The sequence below is a fragment of the Lissotriton vulgaris genome, chromosome 1_2, assembly GCF_964263255.1.
Source record: "Lissotriton vulgaris chromosome 1_2, aLisVul1.2, whole genome shotgun sequence".
NCBI lineage: Eukaryota > Metazoa > Chordata > Amphibia > Caudata > Salamandridae > Lissotriton > Lissotriton vulgaris.
The window spans coordinates 164,211,731-164,229,898 of NC_141686.1; the positions used below are offsets into that span (position 1 = coordinate 164,211,731).

Consider the following 18,168-nt stretch of genomic DNA (forward strand, 5'->3'; position numbering starts at 1 on the left):
CCCTGGGAGACGGGGTCCCCGGGGCAAGTATTGGCTCTGGGAGTGGGGCATGCCCCCTCCTTGTTAAAAAACCTAACACAGCCCCAGGGAATAGGGTCTCTGGGTCTGTAAATGTTCAGGGAGGGGGGCCACATGCCCCCTCACTTAATATTAGAATCCAGCCCCAGAGGATGATGTCCCTGGGAATCATTAAATGCTTCGAGAGGGGGACGCACGCCCCTTCTCCAACAATTTAAAAAGTAAAAAACCCGGATAGGGTGCTGGCAGGGGAGCCTTCAGGGCCACAGGCCAGGGGCTCCCCCACAGCCCCACCCTCATATAAAATAAGGATCTGGGTGTCCCAGGTGGGCACTGGGACACCCCCAAAAAAATATATATATAAGAATAATAAATGAGCAGCAGGAGCCGCTCATTTATTATTCACTGTTCTTGAAGGAGCACCCCATAATGCTCTGCAAGGGTACTTTACATATTTTATTTTAGCTTGGTGATATCCCTAGTAAGGGGCAGGGGCACAAGCAAGCATTTTTGTTTAAATGTTTGGGGTGCTGCAGGAAGTGTAACAGCCCCCCAGCAACATAAACAAGCATTGGAAATGCAATAGGTCTTGCAGCATTAGAGTTAGTGCTTTTAGAATTGTTTATGGGTTTTTTGTAAATCTTTAGCATTTTTGTTTCCTGTAGCCAATGCTAAAGAATAAAAAAAAAAAGCCATAAACATTTCTAAAAGCTCTAACTCAAATGCTCCGAGACCTATTGCACTGTGTGAGGGTGAGGGGTTGAGGGTGAGTGAGGGTGAGTGAGGGTGGGTGAGGGTGAGTGAGGGTGAGTGAGGGGTTGAGGGTGAGTGAGGGTGAGGGGTTGAGGGTGAGTGAGAGTGAGGGAGAGTGAGGGTGAGTGAGGGTGAGAGTGAGGGTGAGTGAGGGTGAGGGTGAGTGAGGGTGAGGGTGAGTGAGGGTGAGGGTGAGTGAGAGTGAGGGTGAGGGTGAGTGAGGGTGAGGTATTGAGGGTGAGTGAGGGTAGAGGGTGAGAGAGGGTGAGGGTGAGTGAGTGTGAGGTGTTGAGGGTGAGTGAGGGTGAGGCGTTGAGGGTGAGTGAGGGTGAGTGTGGGTGAGGGTGAGTGAGGGTGAGGTGTTGAAGGTGAGTGAGGGTGAGTGTGGGTGAGGGTGAGGGAGGGTGAGGGGTTTAAAATGTTACTCAACAAGTGATTAGGATGCAATTTAAAGTACGTAACAGCTTTTTACTAACAGAGCCCCTTCTATCACTCAGAGTAAAATATTTATTGAAAAGTTGCTTACCATACTAGAAAGGCTAGTAGCCCATCACAATATTGTTGATTGCTCTCGCCACAATAGGACAATAAAAGGGCACTGCCCACTCCCCGCCCCCACAGGCCGTCCACATGAACCCCATCTGCATGCAACGAATGTGGGATGCCAAGAGATGGGCGAAGGGCCTCGAAACGCAACCCCTTACTGCGAACCAGTACAAGGCAGAGAGAGCCCACTACACTCACCATTCACACGGCTAACGACTGATGGAGGCCGATGACCCATCCAAGAACACAGTAACATAAAGATATAGGTAGCTTGAGCATATGCGTGTTCCTGTCATCAGCATGGCCTCGCATAAGTGCTAAGAGCCTGTGTCATGTAGCGTCTGTTGCCACGCTCTTGCACCTTCATTGAGCTATAAATAACTTACTCTATTGTTCCCTTTTCGTTTAGGGCAGAACGGGTTGTCCGCAGCCTCCAAACAGATTTCCGCAGCCAAACAAACTCAGCAGAGCTATCTCACCGGATGTTTGAAGTGGAACTTTGGTTCCACCTCTTGGCTGGGACTGTCTTAAAACCACCAACTTAGCGCAGCAAGCGTGAACGGAAGTCGTGCAAACCTACAGTGTCGCGAAATCACAAAACACGACAATAAAAACGGCGCTTTAAAAAAAAAAGTTAAAAGAAACAGCAGCTTAGCTTTGGGTAACAAAACCGCAAATACAGTACGCAAGAATGCGGTAGGTTCGCTCCAAGATTATAAAAATAAAAACTTTGGCAAGCATCGTAAAAAAGAATCGGGGGCAAAACTAAGCCGGAAACATTAAACTCAGTGAAGTGAAGCACAGTTCAGAAAGCCCCGCTCTGTAGTGCCTGCCTCTGCGGGGTAATTAAGCGTGCATTACATTACCCTGCAGTTTGACCAACCAGGGTGATTCCAAATAGAGCATTAACATGGCACCTGGAAAAATTGAGGGAAGAGAATATGGAGGCTCGTACTGAGCGGTTCAATGGCCAAATAGCGCAAGAATGGAACCCCGGCCGTGGCTTCTATTTACTGGCGGCAGCAGCGCCTGCCTTTCCTGCACGGGGAGGAGGAGGGTGGTTATCGCCTGCCAGGCCTGAAAAGAGAGACGCCAGCCGCCTGGCAGGAGAAAGCGATCGGGGGTTCTCGCTCTCGGAAACAACACGCGTCTCGTGAAAGATTCCCAGGCTGGCGGGAGCCTCAGTGCCCAGGGAGGGGGCATTGTGGAGAACCAGCCTGCCGTTGGCATCACCCCGGGCAGTGGCTTAGAGCCCGCATAGCCACCACGCGACGTTTTAGAGCTAAAACAGCTGTGGCTTCGTGTACATTAGTGCGCGTGCAGAAATACGAGCGTGTGGAAATGTTTTTTTTCTATTTAACTGCTTAAAACGAAAAGAAAAGGTGCATTTGTGGATGGGGTGCACAGGAAAGAAGGAATATACATTTGGGGCTTTCAGAAAAAAAAACAGAACCTTGACGCCAACTTTTTTGCTCTTGGTTCTACACCCACATGGCGCTATACAGCTTACATGCGCACAAGGGTGGTCTCTTGAAAGATGGGAGGGAGTCTGAAACGAGACGGAGGGAAGAGAGGGGAGGGGGGAGGAGAAATGTGACACGGCGGGAAGGGGAGGGGGCGGAGCGGGTTAAATTAAACAAACGAGACGGAGGGAAGAGAGGGGAGGGGGAGGAGAAATGCGACACGGCGGGAAGGGGAGGGGGAGGAGTGGGTTAAATTAAACAAACAAGACGGACGGAGGAGAGGGGAGGGGGAGGAGAAATGCGACACGGCGGGAAGGGGAGGGGGCGGAGCGGGTAAAACAAGACGGACGTGCACGCGCTTTTAAGCTCAATGCGCATGCGCATTGAGCTTAAAAGTCACGGGCACTGCAAGGAATCGCCACGATTCCTTGCAGTGGATAAAGAGTGGATAAGCCCCCATAGTCTCGCTTGCTCGATGCGCATGTGCATCGACAGGCGAGACCTAAAAAACAGTAAGTCTTGTGAGTCATTAAATCCTTGACTCCAAGAGCGCTTACAATATTTTTAAAGCTTTAGCTCTATGCTCTTCAGCTGGAGTGCAAAACTACCTTGTGGGGGGTTCTATGCCTACATTTTGCAGCTTAAAAAAGATTTTATTTAACTCAGACATATTGGTATTTTCTTTTTTTTAGTTAAACGTTATCCCATTTTGTATGACAATCACTTTTATTAAACATTGTTCTGTGTTAATTAGTTAAATATGCCTTTCATTGTAATTTTGTATCGAAGAAAATACATGTGTTTTATATATGTTGATAACCTGATCCCTTCATAAAGTCAATAGACCCACTTTTTATATTTTGGTGTTCTGATCTCATAAGATAGTCAGTAGTTCTGCCTTTTCATTAAAATGACCTCCAGGCTCTGCGCCCTAAACCCCTTCTGTACATGGTTTGGGAGCAGTGGGGTTTGGAAACCTGGGTGTTGTTGAGTGGAAGGCCTTGCCTGCAGTCAACCCCAAACCAAGCATGGGGTAGGGTTGGCTGTTAGCGAGGGGTTGGACGCAGGCAGTGCGCGGCATGGAGTTGGAGTCACTTCTAGTAATAAATTAGTACTTTATGCAAAAAAAACTAGAAATTTGCTTAAAAAACAAAAAGGTTTAAGTGACATTATAGTAGAGTATGGTAATAATATCTTACTTATATTTATAATATTCACCATACATTGTTTATTGGTGGTCAGCACTGAGTAGTTATATATAGGGTTGTGATGACATATGAAATAATTTTTTGGCTTGCTATTAACTTTCACACTCTTGGACGAATCTTCATGAAACTTTCCAAAAAGAAATCTCATCCACCTACGTCTGGTTTCCTTCCACAGCTCACCCCTCTTGACTATCACCATATACCGCATGACTCGTATCGTTCTCCCCAACACTTATGAACGAAAAAACATCTTGCACCCTGACTATTGACCATATTACACACTGTTGGTAATAGCTAGCTGCAGCTGGTGTACCTCAATTTTTTTGAAAATACGTAATAGGTTTTACAAATGTTTTACCATGCATATGCATGGTCAGGTTTCAGGCGCCATGGAAACATCCAGAAACTCCACCAGAATGAGCATCAAGCAACCGGCATTGAATACCTCAGTGTGAACCTTCCGGGAGACGGCTCTTATCAAATTAATCCTGTGCACTTGTTCCTTGCTATAAGCAATTGGAATGCGACCTTTGTGGACATTCTAAAACACCATTTAGAAGACAGCCTCATCAAATTGGTCATGTGCACCTGCTCCTTGCCGTAAGCAATATAAACGCAACCTTTGCAAACATTCTAAAGCACTTTCTAGAAGGCAGCCTCATCAAGTTAATTATCTGCACCTGTTCCTTGTTACAAACAATTAGAATGTGCCGTTCATGAATGTTCTAAAGACCATCCACACTCCTCCACTTCGCTTCTTCGTCTGCCACTTACCTGTTTCCTGGCTTGCAAGACTCTGTATTTGTCAGCTCCCTTGATCCTCCCGCTTTGACGCAACCACAAAGAACGTTCCACATTAGTCTTGCACCTGGATGCAAAAAAGACCGAGAATAAAAAGGAGAAACGCATGAACAGACTTGATTTTACTATGTGCTGAGCTCATTCGCATCATCGTGCTGCAAACAAAGTTAACCAGTGTTTTTGTTTAACTGACACATACTGTTGACGTGGCTCTGCCAGAGAGGACGTTTTGTGAAGATAACCCCGTCATAATTTGCTTGTGGGTTTGATGCTGAAATCATACATACTACAGTTTTGAGAACTTTGATGAATGGGCCTCTACGGACAATCTAAATGAAAACAAAACATCAACAAAACTAAAGGTTGGTTGAAATTTGAAAAGTTTTTGTGAGGTGATACCTTCAGAGATAGAGTTAATACTAGACTAAAACCTTGTTATTTGCTTGTTTATAGGTACCATATCTGAATGTACCATTCATCAGACTGGTGTGAATGCCTGCTACAGTGTTGCTGTTAAGTGGACCAGCTACATCATCTTTGATTCTACACGCTCTCTCCATCCCAACCCCCTTCCCCCTGGTATTTACCACCGGAGCAGTGTCTCCTCTTGTAAACCAAGGGCAAGTCTCGGGAGACATCGGTAACTAGTATTCTTGCCCCTTTTGGAATCATCTAGGATCTCGGCAGTTGGCTTATGACACCTCAGTTCCTAGGTGATCTGTCGAGTGGGAAAAAGAAATAAAAAGGAGGTCCAATTTTGACAGTGATTAAAAAAAAAAAAAAAGCTTAATGGAATTACACCAAATTTGGCAGAAAGCTAGATCACTATCCAGAAAATGTAATTTTGGGGATTTGGTGTTAATCCGATCAGTAGTTTTTGGGAAATTAAGATTAACAAATGTATTTGTATTTCATACCGTAGTAGATTCACGGAGAATCCACAAGGGTTTGTGGATCCATGATCTCATTGGCTGGCCACAACCTGAAAACAAAAGTTGTCCCCTCCATTTTAGGACTCGCTTCTTGTGCCCTTGGACATTAAGGGGGAGGGTAGGACTAACCTTCAAATTAAAACTGTGGATTGACATTAACACCCAGCGCTTCCTCTGTGGAACTTCGCTGAGAAAAAAAAGGGAAGGCTGAGGCATTACTCAACCAAGGGGATTGGCTGCTCATGCTGGGTTTAGGCCCTGCTCCCAACCACACGTTGGCATCTGGCGCGGGGTTGCCGGCCCACTGGAGTTTGGCCCTGTGGAAAAAGTTGGTACAAATAGCAATAATCTATTACTTAAGGTTACAAAAACCGTAGAGATTAATGCATAAAATCTAAGTTTAAAGTATCGTTCTAATTTGGTATGGTAATAATATTTTACTTTACATTTTGAAAACAAAGGCTAAAGTATGGTATCGTCAGGTGAAAATGTCAGTTAAAACAAAACAAAACGATTTAAATCATTAAAAAAAACACTGACATTCACCAGTTATAGTTAACTAAAGATACTGTAACTCCCACCTTTGCCATGCACTGCTTAGGACATCAAGAATAACATCACTGATGACAACTGAAATGACATCATTGATGACTACACTGTGTATGTGGCGATGTGATTTATTGTTTCTTCAGTTAACTATCATTGGTGAATTTCAGTGTTTTTATAGTTTAACATGTTTTGTTTTAAATGACATTTGAAATAAAAAAGCATCTAATATTCCCCATCTATTGAATACTGAGCTAGTTATAGCTTGAGCCCTTGCCATGTATAAATGCAAATAAATAATATGGAACCCTGGTTAGTTCCCAAGTTTTAGGTGGTAAAAGGCTCTTCTATTTGGAGATCTCAACAACACCACCAACACTCTAAATGTGCCCACATCAAATATCTGTTTTTCCAGCGTAATTCTTAAGCACACCATGAGCCTTTTTGCCATCCACGCTGCAATAGAAAAGTGGCCAACCCTGTTGGCATTTTTGGGCAATATCTTTAAGCATAGTTTTAGCAACTATTCTGCTTCTAGCCAATGATAGGGTTGTATTGCTCCAAATCATGCACTGCAGTATTGATGGCAATTTAAACAAAGGGTAGCTGTAGGAGGGCTGCTCTGGCATCACACTTGTCTGTTGTCTCTAGAGAGTCCTTAAGTATGAAGTTATTAATGGACTGCCATTTGCGTTTCTGTTGACAGCATCAAACTTCTATCTTACCCCCACCATTTGCATAAAAGTTTCTCGTGATCTGGTATATGCTTCCTTATTTTCAGGCGTAAGGAAATTATTGCAATCACTTCTTCACTTGCATATGTTCTGGAGGAAATAACCATTAATGTGACCGTAATCCATATAAAGATCGTAAACATTGCAGTATACTCATGGGTGGCATCACATACCTAACAATACTTGACATCAGTCTTTTTCCAAATATTGAAGTGAACAACATCTATTTCTTTCGGGATGCTGTGAAATAAGGTGGTATATATGCTGTTCCCAGTGTAGGTCTAAAGGGTAATAATAAGGTATCTTTTATGTTGTTTCTTAAAAGGCGACCCATGCCACTAATTGTGAATATGTTTTGCACATTTTTCCATTCCTTTTCAGAATTATAATTGTTATTTTTTGTGTATCAGTCCCTTTACAGTTGAAAATGTGTTTTGTTTTGCAGGTGGAGTGCCACGTATATCTGAACCAAAGTAAATTATTGGAGTTCTGCAAGTCCAAGGATATTGTCTTGGTGGCGTTCAGTGTTCTTGGATCAAGTAGAGATAAAGCATGGTAGGACGAAAGACACTTGGGATGGCTAAATGTATTGGTGGGCTGATGCATTTGCCTTACACACAGTCTATAGTCTAAAAACATAATCAGAGTAGTGACTGTGAGGCTCTGCCATTTAGCACAACACCAGCATTTCCAAAGAGATTTTAGTGGTTTTAATGCTCTTGGAGTTGAATATGTAGGTTCCATGACTATAGTTATATAGGGGTCTTTAGGAATGAAATGTAACCTTTCCATTCCTGACTAAAATTCTGAGTGGTCATATATAATTCCATATACATTTTTTGGGTAGTTCCTATAAAACCTATACAGGATCTGCACGTTTGGACTACATGCACTGCAGGATTAATGTCAGCCTGATTTTAGACCCCCCCCCACCGGGTATGTTGGCCTGTGTACCAGCTAGATCACAGTGCCACTAGAAACTCCTAGTACCAAGGAGAGAATAGTTCTTGGCAACTATCGAACATGACAACCCTGATCCCTCAGGACAGTGGAAACCGTGTCATACTTATTGCGTAGTCACTCGTGCTCACTCAGACTCAGAGAGATACACAGAATAAACTATATGGACGGTTTCCAATAACCATTTATTGAACATCGTCATTCTAGTGTGAAATAGGTGTGCTGAAACAATCATCAGACATTAACAGATATAAATGATTAGAAGCACTAAGAAAGTAAAAGGATGGTAGATTTCTACCATTTTACTATGGTCATGAATATGGGCAAGTATATACAAAACATGACAATAATATGCGTACTCCTACAATACTGCCCTAACTAGATGTACCTAAGTGTACCTAGCATGTATGTAGGTGTTAAGCCAAGAATCCCTCTAGGATAAAGTCTACCCCCATTACCTGAAGTGAGAAACTGTGGGACCCAGTCCTGGTCTCGGGTTGGACACCCCGCAAGTTATGTCAGACCACTGCAAGCTACAATATCTGCATACAGGGGCTTCAGCATCTGGCATCAGTGTGTGGTCATGGAAGGCCTGATCTCCTCTGACTATCTCAGTAACATGTGATGTTTATATACCCAAGTTATCCCAGAGGTTCTACCTTGCTGTGCCACTGTTAAACTTAGGATGACATCTGGAATTAACCTTGTACATAGTTATTATGCAGGAGATGGTGGTTCTGCTGAGCTTCTAAAAATCCAATGATCCTCATGCATAATGTATGAGGCTAGTGTTCAGGGAAAACCCCACGTTCTGTAAGGAGTACTCTAACTAGGTAAAGAGTCAGTCCTAGCAGCCCATTATGTATGTAGTGTAGGGATGAATATAGGTGAAAGGTTGGGATGTTGCCCGAGCCTATATTGGGGTACCTATACAGAATTTTACACATTGACTTCAAAAGATGTTCATCATCTTTCTGTAGGTAAAAAATGATCTCTCATTAGGGTCAGCTTCAATAGGAAATAGTTGAATGTTTGCTTTCTTAGCAATGACATCTATCAACCATAATCTTTTTTTTTTCATTTGGAGTCTATTATTTGCATTTCCTCAACCCAACTATCCCTAGTTTTGCATGGTTCTTTAAAGCAGAAATTTGTGCTCCAGGATTTCCCTCTAGAAGGGCTTTTTATTTCTCACCTAGTACCATTTTGTGTTTATTTGAGGACTACAAGGTGGCAAAAGGAAATGACAGACACTATCGTCACCACGAGAAGTTAAGAAAATCAACTCTAAAACAAAGCCATGACATGTTGCAATTACTGATAATAATCTAGAACAACGTGGACCGACCCAATAATGAATCCTCATGCTAGGATGACTCTGATCCATTCACAGGAATACCAGAAACCAAATAGGTTTTTAAGAAGAACCCTCACCCTTTAACCTAGTTTGTGGCATGCTTCATCATTAGGTTCCCAGCTGGGCTGCCGAATGCAACCCAGCTGTGCTTTCGACGCCAGAGTTACAGCGGAGAGGGTTTTTGTTTTTTCAATGTGATGTGTGTTCAAAGTGGTGAAGTTAAAAATGCCTCTGGGATCCCCTGCTGACAACATGTTTATTCCCAGGGGCCTAGGACACAGTTAAGAGAAAAAGAGGATAAAGTGAAGACAAAAAATTAGTCTTCCGTTATCCCTCAAATACTGGTCGACATGTTTCAGCCTCGACAACAATAGTAAGGCTTTCTTCAGGACCATATAGTGTGAAATGTGCTTTGGGAAAAGCAAGCCACGTGTATTTATGTCAGCACACACGCTAAGGTATGTTGTGCATGCAGTGGTGTAACCTTACTTACGGACCCACAATCAACATATAGGACATACAAAACATTTAAAGAAACATATTTGAGACTGCTCCTTTCTCAATTCAATATCCTTTTCCTGTGGGTGTGCTAACCTATGCATTCATGTGCACTCTGTGAGTCGGTTTCAAGGATTCTTTTTATATATACAGTCATACACACAAAGACATGCGACATACACCTGGTGCATGCAAATTCATGCATGGTGGTTTGGTGCAGGCATGCATTACTGTGCTTAGCTAGCTTATGTGACCACGTATCTATGTGATCGCAGCACAACTGATTTGTGCTAATTATAGCTATTGTTTAGCTCTCCATGGTGAATGTTATTATCTGTAGATATGTCCTAAAAAATGGCGGCCAAGGTGCAGGATGGAGGCAGGGATTTCCTTGCTGTGAGTGCATGCGTTCCCATAAGCAAGCAATTTTAAACATTCATATTGTCACAAGAAGTAAGTGTAGCTAAAAAAGGCATCTTACACCAAGTACGTGATGACAGTAGTTGTAATAGATGTCGGAATGGACGGACTGCTGTAGTTAAATGACAAATGTGGCATCTAAGTAAGTAAAGGCACTCCAGGTTAGGGAAAAAAGTGGCTGAGTGGAGACAAAGTTGGGCCTAAGACGATAGCAGAGACTTACTTCACCAAGCTCACATCGTTTGAAAAGAAGCTGGATGAAGTTAACAAAGAGATGGCGGAGGACAAGAAAGATCTAACACAATTGAAAATCCATAAATTTCAAAAAGATTTAAAAGAATTCTCCTATGTTGAGACCTACCATTACGATGATGCTGACGACATGCTCACAAGACAAGCATACATGTCAAGAGGATCTTTTGATGATGATTCATCAGTAAACAGCGGTTCTAGCAGAGGAAGCTACCTCAACAAACAACAAGGAAGAGGACACACTGGGATCTGGCAACAACCATGGCCCCAATTTCCACCAGGAGGCCAAATTCACTACCCAAGTCCATATTTGATGGTACAGGTGGAATCCACCTTTTGTCCAACCACAACTTCCCTTCATGCCAACCCATGGCGTCCTTTTTTAGGGAGCAGCAGAAGAGATCGCTGCAGGAGAAGGAGACAAAATCAGGCCCACTGAGAGGAAGATCAGAACAAAGGAGCCAACACACGCAGTAAAACCAAGGAACAACAAGCGGGACCCAGCTCAAACAGAACATAGTAACGAAACTCTCCTCCCATGTGTTGACTCAGACAGAGGACAATCTACTGAAGAAAGGTCTAGGCTTCGTGCCCACTGCAAGACTCAACAAATTTAAACTACACTGCAAGCTTGCAGAATTTTTTCGCAAACTAAAGGCGCTTTTTCTAAACCAACCAACAGAAGACGAAAGATAGGGTCAAGGAGATACCAAGCTAAAGCTATAATCTACGTTCATCCCGCCTCCAAATACAATACCGGTAGAACTTACCACATTTGAACAGGCCGCCTTCAATGAAATAGAAACAACTAATGCGCAGAATTTGAAGCAATACAGACTTTGAAATTTGATAATAAGATCATCATAAAACCAGCAGACAAAGGAGGAGGTATAGAACTCCAAAACAAGGATAGTTACCGAGCGGAATGCAGACGACTACTCAGTGACACAAAGAACTACTAATGGCTGGTGCAAGACCCCAGCGAAAGTCTAAGAGCCAGAATAGACGCCCTAGTAGAAGATGCAGAGTCAAGGGGAAAATCAGGAAACAGGAAGCCCAGTTTTTTTACCACAAGCACAGCATGGATTCCATACTTTTCCACAATTCCCAAAATACCTAAAAACAAACACCCGCCACCAGGCCGCCCCATAGTTTTGGGCCTTGGTTCACTGCTAGAACCTCTTTCACGCTTTTTTAATTTTTTCCTTAAACCTATTGTGCAGGCAACATCTACCTACCTGAAAGATACAAAAGGCTTACTAGGACACTTACAGACTCTCACCTTTGATCCTGACACCTCCCTTCTGGTCAGCCTGGACATAGAGAGTCTGTACACAAGCCTTCCCCAAGGCGACATATTTAACATACTCAAACTATCATTGAAGTCAACAGCCTGGGATTATAACACTCCAAAATCTTTTCTGCTACAGTGTGCAGAACTGGCACTCAAGGATAATTTCTTTGAGTTCGAAGTTGACCTTTTTTGCAAACATACAGCCCATCTATGGGTAGCACCTTCGCTCATAGTGTGGCTGGGCTCTATGTTTTCAACTTGGAAAAAACACATCTCCTCAACTCCTGGATGCCTTTTGCAGCCAACGTTAAAGTTTACAAGAGGTAAATTGACGATGTCTTCCTCATATGGGAAGGTCTGGAAGACACACTCCACTCTTTTCTTATTTGGTTCAATTGATGCGACCCTAACTTAGAATTCACCCACAGTGTGAATTAAAAAAAATCCACTTCTAAGACCTGCATATCAGGGCTGGGGGATGTCAGTTAAAGACAAAAACACATTTCAATCCTACAGCTAGAAATTCGCCTTCTCCACTTCAATAGCTTCCAACCCAGACCCTTATGGCAGAATTTACCATTTGGGCAATACCTTAGACTGGGCAGAAATTGTAGTGTCATCAAAGACTACAAAGACCAATCACAGTCATTGACAACTAAACTCAGGGAATGAGGTTAGCCTGATAGTCATTTACACAGCACAAAAATTAGCAAGAAATCAAAACCATGATGGCTTACTACAACGGACACAACGCACATCCTCATCAATACCATTAGCAAGCGACACCACCCACAATTCAATTTCTAACAAAGTGTCACAAATCATACAAAAAAACTGGAGGGCACTGACAACAGGCAAACTCAATTGGGAAAACCCCATGTTCTAATACAGAAGAGCGAGAAGCCTAAAAGATAGTCTGGTGACAACACGCCCACAACATCATATAAAGCCAACTAACACAGTTCTGATTCCTGGGGACACCCTAATTTGACAGGTCATTTCCCAAGGGGTAATTGTATGTATGCAACCACACACAACACACAAAAACCCTAAACCTGGAGAACCTGGTAGATCAGAAAACATACAAACTGCAACTCTTTTAAAGTCATCTACTTGATCACTTGTCCTTGTGGTCTCCAGTACATCAACATGACCAGCTGCAAAATTAAAATCTGGATTTCCGAACATCGAAGCAATATCCAATGCAAATGAAATACCACAAGGATGACTGATCACTTCCTTGAAGTTGGACATACAACCAATGACAGAAGTTGGTGGTTATTGAACAGCTGGAGCAAAATACCTCTAATCTTCAGAGCCGCCTTCTATAAAAGAAACAACGTTGGGTCTACCGGTTATCAACACATAAAAATTGACTCAATAACAACCCAAGGAATTCCTTGAACAGACCTTAATAGCGGGGCTCAACTACTTAATGAACATGGGAGTAAGCAGCATTACTAAGGCACTAATCATGTGGCCTTTAACAACACAACAGCCCTTTTCTGGCCTATTTTTTCCAGGAGTCCTGCATCCTTATAAACCATATTACAACCGACATCATCAAAGGCACAACATCTCAGTGCCTCGATATTATGCAAAGAATTACATACCTTAGCTCCTACTAACCAACTACTGATATTGATCTAGTCCACCAATAACAGCGACTGGAATTAGTGGTATAATAGCACTCAGAATGGGCAAGTACCCTTCCTACACTGTAGGCAAATGGTAGGATAACTTCTTCCACATTTTATCTCCTATGTTTAGCGCATTTTCCATATATATTTAAGTATGTTAATTCTTACTTACACATCAGCCCTGGGAATGTAAAAAATATACAAAAACATACATTTACCATAGGCCACACAAATACTTAGAAATGTATTTCAATCAGCATGTGATGGAGTACCACATGTCGTAATTACATTGGCAGCATTAACGTACTCCATCCACTTCCGCCTTCGCACCATTAAAAGCCCAGATATGAACTTACGCCCAAATCACGTGCTTAAGCGCCTGATTGACACGTCATCAGATGAGGCCACGCCTTGGGCTACTGCCGGGAAGCTTTTTAAGAATAGAAACCACCGGCTTCAGTTATCGCCGGGATCCCAAGAAGACCGCAATAGGTGAGGCAGGCGAGCCGTCACCCTTGATGAAGTGAGTCCCTACTATAGGCTTTGGCCCAACTTTGGCTCCACTCGGTCACATTTTTCTATAAGGCAGAGTGCCTTTACCTACTTAGATGCCACATTTGTCTTTTAACAGTGTTTGACTACAGTAGTCCACCCCTTCCGGGATCTAATACAGCTACTGTAATCACGTAGCTGGTGTAAGATGCCTTTTTCACCTACACTTCTTCTTGTGACAATATGAATGTTTTAAAATTGCATGCTTACAGGAACGCATGCACTCACAGCAAAGGTAATCCCTGCCTCCATCCTGCACCTTGGCCGCCATTTTGTAGGACATAGCTACCGATAATAGCATTCACACTGGAGAGGCCAAACAATAGCTATAATTAGCACAAATCATGTGTGCTGCGATCACATAGATAAGTGGTCACATAAGCCAGCTAAGCACAGTAATTACGAGACATGCATGCCTGCACCAAACCACCATGCATGAATTTCCATACACCAGGTGTGTTGCATGTCTTTGTGTGTAAGGCTGCATATATAAAAAGAATCCTTGAAAACAACTCACGGAGTGCTCATGAATTCATAGGTAAGCACACCAGTAGCAAAAGGATATTAAAACGAGAAAGGAGCAGTCTCAATTACGTTCCTTTACATGTTTTGCATGCCCTTTATGTTGTGTTTTGTATTACAGGTTCTAATCAGATGGTTTGTCCGTAAGTACAGTACACCACTGCATGCACAGCACACCCTGGCATGTGTGCTAAAATAAATGAACATGGCTTCCTTTTGCCACAGCACATTTCACACTGTATGGTCCTGAATAAAGCCTCACTATTGTTGATGAGGCTGAAACATGTCGACCAGTATTTGAGGGATACCGAAGACCAATTATTCGTCTTCACTTTAGCCTCCTTTTTTCTTTTAACTGTGTCCTATGCCCCTGGGAATAAAAATGTTGTCAGCAAGGAATCCCAGAGGCATTTTTAACTTCACCACTTTTAACACACATCACATTGAAAAAAACAAAACCCGCTTCACTGTAACTCAGGCATCAAAGCACAGCTGGGTTGCATTCGGCAGCCCAGCTGGGAACCCAATGATGAAGCTTGCCACCAACTAGGTTGGTGGGTGACGGTTCTTCTTAAAAACCTATTTGGTTTCTGGTATTCCTGTGTATGGAAAAAAATCAATTGCGGAGGGAGAAGGAAGACGTGATCCGTTCAGCTTCCTTAATGTTCAGTATCTCTCAATCAAATGGGGAAGGATCACGGGCCCCGTGAGGTCGAGTCAGCACAAGTCGTGTACGGAGGACGCAGTCTCCCCGACTCTCTATGGGGACCCGTTGAGGCATGAATTGAAACACAAAAAGGTACATTGAGACCTTTTGATGAGAAGGATTAATACATCTGTCTTATTCACAATTTTCCATATGAACAACCAATACTGTTTATAGGTTACTACACTCACTGAGATTCCCTTGGTCTCTTCTCACCCTTCACTTGGTCCTGAAGAAAGCCCACTTGACCCTACCAGGCAAACAAGGGCTGAAACATGTCGACCTTTTTTATCAATAATCTGAGTGTGTGAGAGTCCTTATCTCTCTCCTATACACACCAACAAACCTTTTAAATATACTCGAATCCAGACCCATTAAAAGACATTCATCTGGCTGTACGAGCTGTTTAATAGGACATACCCCACATATCACTGATCACTACTGTTTTAACCGAGGGTGAACCTCCGGCTGGAGGATGCATAACTACTAACCCTGTGATTATGCAAACACGTGATCAAGTAGCGGAGAACCAAGATATACCACTCTAACGTAAGATCCAACACGTGTATGAGGGTTTTTAATTTGGGACAAATTGGTACGCGACCTGCATACCCAGGTTATGCAGGACAAGTGATCCTTCCCCATTTGATTGAGAGATTCCTGTGTATTGGACAGGTTCATCCTAGCATGAGGATTCATTAGTGGGTCTGTCCACGTTGGTCTAAATTACTATTATTCAGGGGAAGGGGGCTTACCCCATTGTCCTACCTCTCTCTGTCATTGTTTCTCTCACATTGCAATTACTAGTCATTCCGCATGAAGGAGCAGAAATGAGATAAGTCAAAGGTTTAATGCGAATTACATATCTATTCACATTCAACTCTTAACCACTAAGAATGCTGCCTTGCGCTGGGTTTATGCTGTGCTACGAAGTAATCCTCATCCACCATTGTCAGGGCTTGAAGAACTAAGTTTGATAAAAATCTTAGAAAACTGAAAAAGTTTCTTTAAACCTTCATTATATGTTTCACATTTAAGCTGCATATCTGTACCAGAGTTGGAGGAAATTGGGCTTTATCATGAACAATGTAGTGAGAAGTGCTCATTCTCGAGGTACTCCTTATGTTTCACAGACAAGTTTACATCTCAGTGACAACTCTTTAGCATCTTTTAAAGAGACATTTTACTGATATGGTAAGATGCACGCCACTCAACTTCAACTTACATCCAGCAGGGTTATTGGGTATTGATGACCTAGACCTGAATTTCAAGATGTAAGGCCATTGCAAAAGAGGCAGGACACCAAACATGATTTACAGATGACATGATATCTAGATGCCTGATGGAGACATTTGCATAGCCTTGATAGCCTTTGGGATTAACCAAAAATTGTGGCTTTTTTGTAGCACAAATCTTGCTAGGCTTTGCACATAGGAGCAAGCTTCTCTTGGAAAAAAAAATTCTTGACAGAAGAAAGATGAGAAGGAAAGAGTTGATGCCGTCCAATTAACCAAGCATGACATAACTACAGAGGGATTGTCTATTAAGCAGATGGATTCCAAGTGCTCAAAAAATGGAATCACACTTTGTGATTCAGAATTTTTTGCAAAGTGCAACGTTAACTGCTTGAATGTAGATGGAAGCTGGATGCTTCGACTGGTGTCCAACTCAATGAGAAATCAGACCTAGTACCCAGCATACCAGCTAACCCCAATTGGGGTGTGGCTTTGGAGACATATGTTAGAAGTTAGGACACACACATTCACAACATGTAGGATCATGATTTTCTCACAAATAATACACATGCAACATGTTATGGATTGCTTGGACTCATGACTCTCAGATGCAAAGCACCACTGGACATGTAGTAAAAATTATTAAGAACAAGTTAGCACCTCTATATTCCTAGCAAAAACACCATTCATACAGACATGTGTTAGTGTAGTAAACATAACTAGCTCAAATATCAAACACACACAATCCTTTCTAATCAACTTTTCAAATGTAGCAGTAAGTCATCTGCAATTGTTTTCCCACTTTATCATATGACTAGCAACAGTGCTACATAAGAAACTGGCATGCAGCAAAGTTCATGTCAGCATTACAAATAATTATAAATCTATTTTATAAGCCAAATGGTCACTCCTATCCCATCTACTCGCCTCCTAGCTAATCCTATAACATACATGGTCCATGTGCACATAGAGGAGCTGTTAGGAGATCAAACCAGTTCAGATCTGGGGCAAATAGGGCAACTTTTATGAAACAGAAACAAAAGGGCACCAGTTACAAGGTCAAAAGAAGAAGACATCAGCTGGTACCACTACAGTCTCTTCTTCTGTGCATTCAGCATCTCAAAGATGCACAACATAGCAGCCAGTGTCTGCACAAGTATGACCATCTATCCGAAGGCAAACAAGAAAGTTCAGGCAAGGGCAGAGATAATGCACCAATGGCTAGTGGGTAATGTTGCATGTGCAGCAACATAGCACAAGTCCATTTGTGAATTCACCATGAGCAATGAATTTGACACAACATGTAGTGACAATATGTCACAGGCCATAGTAAACATACTATCTTGTGTTGTAAGAGAAGGTATAAATTCACAGTGGTGATCCCAACTTCATTCATCGACCTGTGTACATGCATTTGGCCATGTAGCAGACATACTTGCAGCCTGCCCAACCACCAGAAGAAATATAAATCTCACATTCTACTACAAAGGCTGCACTAGCAGATAGTGAGGAAGGACCTAGCATCAGCAGTGCTTTTGTGGCTGAGGGTGATGATGCTACTCCCTCTAGGAGCAGGAGTAAATAATCATAAGGAAGTGATGGACATCTGGAAAATGACAGGCCAATTGTGGCCCGAAGGAGAAAGGAGTCTACTGTGCTTTAAACCAAAACATGGGATATTTATTTCACAATTATGTTTACGTTTTTTGTTCATGTTTGAAAAAGTAACTG

The 18,168-nt window shown here is 42.6% G+C and overlaps 1 protein-coding gene across 2 annotated transcripts in view; it reads left to right on the forward strand.

Moving 5' to 3' along the window:
• The window catches only part of LOC147734756 (aldo-keto reductase family 1 member C1-like), a 124,383-nt gene that overhangs the window by 78,432 nt on the left and 27,783 nt on the right, over positions 1–18,168 (forward strand). The window contains exon 7 of one of the 2 annotated variants that reach the window (XM_086953036.1): positions 7,447–7,556. In XM_086953036.1, coding sequence (XP_086809162.1) covers positions 7,447–7,556 — 110 coding nt within the window. Of the gene's footprint in view, positions 1–7,446; positions 7,561–18,168 lie in introns of those variants that run through there. The other variant, XM_086953037.1, reaches the window with a different exon arrangement.